The sequence below is a fragment of the Helianthus annuus genome, chromosome 1, assembly GCF_002127325.2.
Source record: "Helianthus annuus cultivar XRQ/B chromosome 1, HanXRQr2.0-SUNRISE, whole genome shotgun sequence".
Classification (NCBI taxonomy): Eukaryota; Viridiplantae; Streptophyta; class Magnoliopsida; order Asterales; family Asteraceae; genus Helianthus; species Helianthus annuus.
In genome coordinates this window covers 129,204,001-129,214,257 of record NC_035433.2, presented here as the reverse complement: position 1 = coordinate 129,214,257, position 10,257 = coordinate 129,204,001, and the positions used below count along the sequence as shown (strand labels likewise).

The following is a 10,257-nucleotide window of genomic DNA, read 5'->3' as shown; positions in this document are numbered from 1 at the left end:
TCAAATCACAATCAAACACAAACTATTTGAACGCTAACCAAATTGCATGTGCTACTTGACTAAATGAATGCTGTTTCTTATGTTTACACGTGGAGTGCTATCTACCTGCCTTAGCAACATAGTACTATAGTTTGGACTCAGCACCCCTTCACACGAGGGTTGTTAAGGACAATTACTTGCATGGATTACGGTGGTAATCATGTATTGCGAACCGTCTCGGACGGTCAACCCGCAGTCGTTGGTATCGATGATCCCATATCGATAATTAACATGCATCGTTTTCCTCTGTGTACGTGCCTGGTTATGCGTAAACTATTCAAACTCTATATGCTATTATCAAACTTGTATGCCCACCTTTACATTATATGTATTGACTTATTATAACGTATGTGACAGGTGCTTAAGTTGCTAGGATGCTTAGGCGCATGGTGATGAAATCGAGGCTAGGGAGTCTAGAAATAATAAACATTTGTCTGTAATAATTAAATCTGAGTTGTCGGAACGGAATTATCTGCCTAGTTGCTTTCTATGATAACTTGTTATTTATTTGGGACACGGTATTGGACGTGTCATGTAAACTGAATTTATATAATAGTTGTTGTGGAAACTTCTGGACAATCTGTTTCGCTCAGTGCCGCGCCCCAATGATTCCGCCATCGGTTGGGGTGTGACATATGGATTACCTGATTTCTTTGCTTTTGATATATATCTATCACAATGATACTACAATAAATATTATATGAATAAAAAAACTAACAGAAATGAGTATCGCAATGCGATGTGTCGCTCCCGCCGTATTGCACGGGCATCCTGCTAGTGATAATAAAACGTAAGAGATAATTTATAAAAGATTGTAGTGTACCGTGACAAAAATACTCTAAGGTATCGCGTGCTATTTTCTCAGCCATCTTTAAATACTAATCGTTGATGTCGGTCGTGTTGCCGTACGCAAGCATGCATAGCGCTGAAGTATACTTTTAAATAGAGGTAAATCCAAACGTCCCTCTGGCATCCGGTTTTTTTGCTTGAAGTAATCAAACTTGCTTTTCAAGTCTCTGGTAATTCATAGAAATAAATGTTTAGTCATCCGGAAACGACGCCTAAAAACTTTTGGGTTTGGATAAGTTGGCGCTTCGTCAAAGTAAACTTTCATCAAACAAGCGTTCGCCCAAGTCGGTCTCGTTCCGTATATTGTCTAGTCAAAATTGGGCGTGGAGGGCGAATAACTTGTTTCATATATCTAGCCCCGAGCTGACACGCACTCGTAACTGCCTCTAGCTCAACCTCCCCGTCGGTGTGTCACCGTCATCGGCTAAAAACTCTTTGTAAATATGATTTGCAACGGATGAGGATGATGTTGGGGAATCCATTTTATTTGAGATGGTGATGTTTCTGTTTTTATTTTTGTAGAGATTGTGTGAGTTGTAAGTGTGTGTATATATAGAATGGAAATTGGCATGTAATAATCCCAGCTAGACCTTATTGGCCATTAATAATCCCACATCAGAATATTCCCCCCACCAGTCCCACCTTTCACCTATTTTTCCTACAGTGGTCCCCCGTTAAAAAAACTTAACGGAGTTAAGCTTTTTTCCAAATTACAAACAGATTTTTTAGGGCTTTTGATTAGAACGACGATACAAGTCCATTGATGTAAAACTTGCCTTGAAATGGTGCTCCAAACGATGAAAACGTCGCTTCAATTCGGGTGCTTAAATTTCAAATTAACCAAAATCAAGTCACTTGGAGCACCATTTTGAAGTAAGTTTTACATCAATGAGCTTGTATCATCGTTCTGATCAAAAGCCCTAAAAAATCTGTTTGTAATTTGGAAAAAAGCTTAACTCCGTTAAGTTTTTTTAACGGGGGACCATTGTAGGAAAAATAGGTGAAAGGTGGGACTGGTGAGGGGAATATTCTGAAGTGAGATTATTAATGGCCAATAAGGTCTAGATGGGATTATTAGAGGCCCATTTCCCTATATAGATAATGAAATTGATTTTTTTTAAATAAAAGTGACCGTTAGCCATTTGACCGTTGCCCAACAACGTTCACCACTTTCGAAGAAACGCCCCGGGGGCAGTGGCCACGGCGTTTTGGGGCTAGAAAACGCCCAAAACCTTCTCCACTATGGGTGGTCTTAATGTTATTTATGATGTCTATCCAGTTCTTAAATCTAGACCGGTTAGGCGACTGATCTGACTTCCTATGAGAATATACAAGCAAATCGCTAAATATCATGCGCCAATTCAATCAACTACAGAAAACCATACGATACAATGTGATGAACACACATATATACCACAAATGCAACGAAACCAAAAGAATGTAATTCACTGAATCCATTATCAATGAGGTAAGTGGTAACTGAAGGCATGGCCATCGCAATGTATACCGATTGTTGTGATCACCGTGCCACTCGCCACGAAGCTGTAGATAAGGGAGTTTTGTCCCATTTCCTGACCTCCAAGGCCCTAGTTCTTTCAGAATTTTCAAAAACTAAAACGCGAAAACATCAAATCGAGGATGAATAGGTTGATCGAAATTCAAACTTTGCAGCTTATGCTTCTTTGAAACAATATGAATTTCAACTCGGGTAGAACAAAGTTCATCATTGTGAAGAATAAAACAAGCGCGAAATTCTGTGTTGGTTTCAATGGTAAAATGATATGTGTACTAAATACACAAAAAGCATAAAACTATGTAAAATGATGTGTACTAAATACAAAATTAATTAAACATAGGCCAGTTAAATCTATAATGGAAAAATTTTCTTTATATGTTGGTTTGGTACTACTGAAGTTATATAACAAGGATAACTTGTATTACTAATGTGTCACCACCACCATCATTGTGCCACCTACCAGTTACCATCACCACCGCTTCTACCACAACCGCCTCCACCCCACCTTGACCGTCATTGCCTCCACCTTCACCCTTTTCAGTGTCACCACCGCCATTGCCACAAGACCATCAATGTTGATGTCACTGCCACCCCATCCCTTCTTCTACCACTTCCTTCAAACCCACCTCCCCGCCACCACCGTTGTATCTACCACCGTCACCAAGCCCACAACCATCGCTGCCACCGTCTTATCCACCACTATAACTGACACCCTTGCCATCCGTCATAAATGTATATTGTATTCTCACACCGCCTTACAACTGCCCGCTTTACGATCTCGGATCATAAAAATATCCTGCTACGTTTAATGTTTCAGCTTGCAGTTAATATATCACAAATACATGTTAATAGAGAAATAAACACCTACCAAAATCAAGTTGCATAATCAACATGTTCCAATTGATCGGAACATGTTTCACCTTTATGTGTCACGTATGTTGTTCCTCATTTATAGGACGAATATCAATACCCTCAACTATAAGCCCGGATTTCCAATAAAGTTCACTAATCTCTGTAAACCGAATGTCTATCTCACCGTCAGTTTTATCATTATAAAACTTACCTAATTCAATCTCCATCCACCCATCTGTTCGCTTTCGTGGGACCCCACCTATCCTTTCCATATGTGTATTCGTATTCAATGGCTTCAAGTAAGCAACAGTCATTGCCACATCATCATCCGCATCTTCGGTTCCATCAACATGTCTAACCAATGTCTTTGCTGGGAAATCAAGCCCGCGTGAGAGCGGTCCAATGTTGTACACAAGGTACGCTGCGTATGTAGTCTTTGACGAAAGCATACTAGGTTTAAACTTGCCTTTAATTTCTAGCCAACACACGGCTACAAGTTCTGCTACTTCTGAAAATCTGCAAATCATTTCGTTTTAAAGATTTCTTTAATTTAATATTTCGGTATCATCTTCATCACTAACGTCAGAAAGAAATGGATCTAACAAAACCTTGATTCGGGTAAAGATCTCCATCTCCAGAAAACCGTAGCGGACCATGCGATTGAAAGCGCCTTTGCTCCTAGCATAAAACATTTTTTCCCGTTCTGTTTATATAGGGAGAAGCTCTGTGCACATAGGAATTTAAGATTCGTTTAGATACAGAGTTATATTACAAAAACGCCACAATGTTCGCAGGCTACATAATGATAAGTGACAACAAAGTAATTCACGAAGCAATATTGTGTCTAGGGTCGACACGAAATACGCTGCGCAGGCTACATAATGATAAGTGATAACAAAGCAATATTGTGTCTAGGGTCGACACGAAACATGACCCGAACACGACACGAATTTAATGGGTTCGACAAGACACGAATAAAAAATACGGGTCGGGTTAGGGTTGAAGAATTTTAACCCATCAACCCGACACGGTTAACACCCCTAGGTTGAACCAAAAGCAATCGGGTCAAAATCTTTAACTTACGACAAATTTGTCCTTGTTTTATTGACCCGCTCAAAAACAAACTCATCATTAGCTACGAGGGATGAAACGATTATTAACTATGTTCACTTTTCTAACGTATTTCCTTCATAAGTAGATGATACTCATGCTGAAGCGTTTGGACAAATTAACAATCCTAGTTAGGCTTAATCTTTAAAGTCCTTCGCTTAATAATAAAAGGGCAAGTTGACAAAGTTTCACTTTCACCCCCTTAGATGTGACCATGCATGACTAAAGAGAAGTACCCTGAGTTATAAAAACGTAATACTTATGGAAGGATGAAGCTTTGAGTTCTGTTATGGAATCTGATGACCTAGCTCACAAATTTGAACATAGCATATACTCATACAATGCATTTAATCATAGTAAAACAGATATGGGCCCTAACAAATAGATCAAGTTATGTGCATACTTTAATTCAGCCAAAAATCAAACATTACACACATAAGGAAACAACACGAAGATCAAGGCCCGATAAGCGTAGGAGGTCCGATAGTGTGAGATGGTGGGCGACTACTCCATGGGGGCATATCTATTTCTAATAGTGGAATATTACATATTTTAGGCAAATGTTTGACTAGTCTGCAGATTAAGTTAATAAAAAAATTCGCTATATGGACACTATTTGGTCGCAAACGGCAAATAGCGCCATACGCACACTTCACTACGTAGCGCACTATAGCCACTATTGACAACAGGGATTGTTGAACATAATTATATGAGTATAAATTATTGTGTGTATGCCATCTGCCTTATTTAAACAGAGCATATTAGTGCTTATATGTTCTTGATTGATTAAACCTTCCTAGAAGTTCGAAAAACAGAAAATTTTCAAAGTGCTTTAATACAATTTTAGTGTGATAACTTGAGTCTGTAAGGTTGGGATAATAAGCTTGCGTTATTCATATCGTTGAACGTCCACATGTATGTTTGCTAAATTTCACATACATGCTATGTAACATTTGATGACGCATCAAATGAAAAATGTTTGGATGATAAACAAATTCCTGAAGCATTTTCTTCTAATCAGCAAAAAATGTATAAGGGTCCAGTTAGTGTATTTGAATTCAACTAATGACTAGTCTAGCTGTTACTCATGCATCACTTAGGGCATGATTCTAGCAATTTGTTCACATCTAGGGGTGCCCACTATCACTTTATCATCCTTTATAAATCCTTAATTATGGACCCACCAATTTGATCGGGCCCGGATCTTAGATTATGGGGTGTGGAGGGGCTTGGGTTGGGGGCATTGCTCGACACGTGGCAGGTGTGGGCTCCACCAGTCCACACCCAAAAAAGTGGGGTGTGGAAGGGGCGTGGCTAGGCCGGCATTGGGGTGCCATGTGGCATTCCTTTTTTTTTAAGTTGACAATTTATATAAAAAAACACAATTTATATTAAAAGCATATTACATTAATTTAAAAAAAAATACATAAAAGACAATCACAATTAAAAAAAACTACTTATTAAATCCGAAAAAATAAAAAAAACTTTTTAAATCCTAAAAAACAAAAAAAAAACTACTTATTAAATCCTAAAAAAATTAAAAAAAAAACTACAGGGTACGATAAATATTAAAGTGGGCAACTCACTTAAAATCCGTATTCGCATCGTGCTTGTACTCGATCTTCGCGATTTCGAGTCGATCGCCGTTGGTCAAGTCAACCGCAGGGACATGGTCAAAGCAAGTTCTAAAGCGATCAAACTTCGGTTTGAGCTCACGCCATTTGTGTTGACACGCGTTTAAGTTGTGACGCATGTTGCCGACGTGCTGTTGGTATTGTTGAAACGCTCGACCCCAATACGCGGTTTGACCGCGTTGTAGAGAATATGGTTTGGGATTGGGTATTTATAGGTATAAAATGTAATTTTTTTTTTAAACTTGGTTTGCCATAGCCGCTACCAGTGGCGGACCCAGAAATATTTTTTATAGGGTGCGAAAATTTTTAAGGGTTATTCGTCTATAGTTAAATATTAAAAACTTTTGAATTCGTCTATAGTTAAATATTAAAAACTTTTGAATCAGGTCGGATGAAGTCAAGTCGGGTCACATACTAAATATATAAGACCCCAATAGATTGTTGAAACTATTCTAACATAAAAACTTTATGCCCCGCTTGTGGTATGCGCATATAGTGTATATATGTGTGGCCGCTCGGGGGTCAAAAGTGAAAGTGCACTAACTTTAACGTTATTTTACTAATTTCGTGAAAATAACGTTAAAAGAGGGGGATGGTTAATCATGCATCATGTGGTAGCGTTGATAGCCGAAAGACAAGGGGGTACATGCACTAATCGGCCTTTGTCTCAATTGCTGAGTGTTATGTGCCTTATGTCCAAGGCTTGATGCAAAACTACTATCGAGTCGGGGGTCTCACACTCTCACTGGAAGCGGCCTCTCTATTCCTATGGGGTAGAGGTAAGGTTGTCTACATCCTACCCTCTTCAGACCCTACCTTAGCTTTGCTATTGGTGAGATTTACTGAGTATGATGATGATGATTCTAACATAAAAACTTATGCATTAAATAAAGCTATGTGCTTATGTATAAAAGATTCTATAATATAACATGAATAAAATAAAGTTTGTATATAACTTGTTAATTAAACTAACTAATTAAGAAATTATTGCAGTTCTGTTGATAAATAAGTCAAAAGCAAGTCATCATCTTCACTCTTTAACAGATGAAACCTCAAAATGCAGAAGTTTGGATCTCCGGCTAACCGGAATATCTTTTATCATGCTATTTCAAGTGGGGATGGAAGGCAGTAGAGGGGCTTAATCGAATTTTCAAGGGGTGGCGATCGGGTTTTTTGCCTAAAAATTACACTACTTTTTTTCTATTTTAAGGGGTGCGCCCGCCCACCCACCGGATAGTGAGGGTTCGCCCCTGGCGGCTACCCCAAACCGTTCAAAAATTAAAAAAAATGACCGTTTGGCCTGGCCACCCCAACGGTCCAATTTCTTTAGCCATCCAGCCCGCCATGTCACCCCCTTCCAAGCCCCATACCCAGCAGTCTTAGGGGCAAGTGGTGCGACTGCACAGGACCCATTTCCAAGGAGCCCAAATAACATTTTAAAACAGCTAACCTTTTTAAAAAACTAACCCAATTAAATAAACCCAATAACCTATTTAGTTTAGCCCATCTAACCCAGCCCAATTAAACTCACTTATATATATATATATACACACACACATGTTTATATTCTAGGGCCCATTTTTTCTACTTTGCACAGGGCACCAGAATCCTCATAGACGGGGCCGAGAATTTGATGTGGTGCTTCGGGTTGGGTATCATAACATGTCTACTAACAGAGTAATTTCATCGAACATGTGGTGTGCAAGACTCAAAACACGAAACAACAACTTACCAAATTCCCATCATCCAGAAGAACAGGCGAATCACAAAGCCGAAAGTACAACTCTTTCTTAGACGAATACCTCACCGGATCAAGCGCCCGTGAAATAATCTCCCGATCATCATCCGGCAAGAATCTTTCCCACACAGCATCAGAATTAGCAAAACACTTAACACCCCTCGAAATCAAAGACGCCCTGCACGCATCCCGAGGCGAAGTATGTGCCAAAATGTGCCTCATACACCCCTCTGACTCTGAAAGAAGCACAAAACTTATTGAAGAATCTACAGCGCTTGAACTAGACGATGTAGCAGCAGCCCCTGAACCGCAGTTGCCCTCTTCAAACTTCATAGCGAAGAGATTGAGATAGAGTGAACCAAAGGGTTTTGTGATTGGGAGAGATCTGGGGGTCTTATTGGGCCCAGCTGCAGGTTGTGCTGTGATTGGTGGTTTGCACCGACATGGAGATTGGGGAATTTGGAGCTTTGTGCTTCCTTGTTACGTAGTATATAATAACTAGGTTAAAACAATAGACGGTTGTATAAATATAATTTTATATAAAATAATAAAAAGATATATCTTTTTTTTTTGAAAGGATAACTTCATTAGAAACACATCCCAGCCCGAAAACCGGACCGGAAACAACAAACAACAAACTACATAATTACAAAATTACACCAATCGCCCCAAAATACCGACCTACCTTTGGCTCTATTATTATGCCACAGAAAACCCAACGACTTTACATCACTAAAAATACTATCAACCTTAACGACGGCGGCCGAGAAGATCGCCTTATTCCGCATTAACCAAAGGCACCAAACTGCAGTAAACATTATACCGTGCATAACGACTTTTTCTTCAGATCTGAGAGGGCAAAACTTATGGAACTCCAGCAAGTCTTTAACGGAAAACGCATAAATAGGTGGAACACGACACCAGTTGCTAATTTTTTGCCACAGGACCGTCGCTATATAGCACGAGGTGAACAAGTGAGAAGACGTCTCTTCCTCCGATCTGCACAACGGACATATACCTTCTCCGACTTCCATACCTCTTTTCTTTAACTCATCCGCTGTTGGAATCCGACCCAATCCTACTCTCCAAGCAAATAAATTGCATTTAACGGGGATCCACTTGCACCAATCGAGAAGTAAGCCACCGCACGAAACGTCCAAACTGTCCAAATACTTCTTGGCCGAGCTCACCGTAAATACACCCGATTTATCCCCCTTCCAACCCCAACTATCCTTTCTCTCCGATAAGATAACCGAGGCTACTGCTGCTCTTAACTCCGCAAATTCTGTAGCTTCTTCATCCTGATCTGGGTCGTGCCTCCATAGCCAGTTCCCCTCAATCCTGTCCTTTACTGAACACGTTTTGACTACCTCCAAAGCAAACAGACGAGGGCAAGAATCTTTAAGCGGGATGTTCCGGAGCCAAGGGTCCAACCAAAAAAGAGTTTCGTCCCCTCTGCCTATTCTGCCTTCAAAAAGCTTGCGAACACTCGAACCGTCAATAACCGGCTTATTAATGGTAGCGGCAATATTAGACCACACCCCACTCGCATACTTATTGACTGGAAGAAAAGACCAACCCGACCCTTTTGAATGGAGAGAGTCAATAACTTTTACCCATAATCTTCCCTTTTCCGTTTTATATCTCCACGCCCATTTATACAGAAGCGCCTTATTGATATTACCCAACTTACTCAGGCCTATTCCCCCTTTTTCCTTCGAAATAGCCACAATATCCCACGAAACCCAGTGGGTCTTATTTCCCACAGAAGATCCTCCCCATAAAAACTTTCTAATCATTCCTTCTAGATCTTTGACAACTTTAACCGGAGCTTTATATATTGAAAAATAATAGCATGGAAGACTTTGAAGCACCGAGCGAATCAACGTAGTTCTTCCACCCATCGATAATAGAGCTGATTTCCAGAGAGCTAATCTCGACTCGAAGATATCATACACCAACTTCCAATTATTAACACGATTCATGTTCGCCCCCACCTTCAAACCTAGGTACTTAAAGGGAAGAGAATCCTGTTTACACCCTACCTCTTCGGCCATCCTCCCAACCTCCCCATTATCTACTCCAATACCATAGAGATTGGACTTACCAAGGTTAATTTTTAATCCCGAACAGGCGTGGAAGCTCCTAAGAAGCCTGACCACGTTCAAAGTACCATTGGAACTCCATTCCCCGACAATCAATGCGTCATCCGCAAAAAACAAATGAGATATCGAAGGCCCATCCTCTGGAAGGGCAATCCCCGAAAACACCCCAACCTCCTTAGCTTTATCGAGAATATATGATAAACCTTCCATAACCGCTACAAACAAAAACGGGGATAAAGGGTCCCCTTGTCGCGTTCCTTTTTCCCATTTGAATTCAAATGTCGGGGCACCGTTCACTAAAACAGACGCTCGAGCAGAAGATAAGACCCCCCATATCCAGTTGCACCACCTTTCTCCAAACCCCATGTATCTAAACATATCCACCACAAAATTCCAATTGATGTTATCGTAAGC

The 10,257-nt window shown here is 40.2% G+C and overlaps 1 protein-coding gene across 3 annotated transcripts; it reads right to left on the bottom strand.

Moving 5' to 3' along the window:
- Positions 1-2,756: 2,756 nt before the first annotated feature.
- Positions 2,757-8,226, bottom strand: LOC110877831 (putative F-box protein PP2-B12). 3 transcript variants are annotated; one of them, XR_002557314.2, is made up of 4 exons: positions 7,733-8,226; positions 3,865-3,980; positions 3,273-3,772; positions 2,757-3,203 (listed from the first exon to the last, which is right to left on the bottom strand). XR_002557314.2 is itself a non-coding variant. In XM_022126048.2 (3 exons), the coding sequence occupies exons 1-3, from the start codon at positions 8,069-8,071 to the stop codon at positions 3,334-3,336; spliced, it is 894 nt and encodes a 297-aa protein (XP_021981740.1). In that variant the 5' UTR covers positions 8,072-8,226; the 3' UTR covers positions 2,757-3,333. The 3 variants fall into 3 exon arrangements, 1 of the variants encoding a protein (XP_021981740.1); XR_002557312.2 differs by having other exon boundaries at positions 2,757-3,200; XM_022126048.2 differs by having other exon boundaries at positions 2,757-3,772.
- Between the last annotated feature and the right edge of the window lie 2,031 nt (positions 8,227-10,257).

Bases quoted from the DNA above. Each gene is read 5' to 3' on its own strand.
- LOC110877831 (XM_022126048.2), bottom strand. From the start codon at position 8,071: ATGAAGTTTGAAGAGGGCAACTGCGGTTCAGGGGCTGCTGCTACATCG. The intron at 3,981-7,732 runs GTAAGTTGTTGT...CTATGTGCACAG, and splicing joins TTCTGGATGATGGGAATTTG to AGCTTCTCCCTATATAAACA. The intron at 3,773-3,864 runs GTTTTGTTAGAT...AATGATTTGCAG, and splicing joins AGATCTTTACCCGAATCAAG to ATTTTCAGAAGTAGCAGAAC.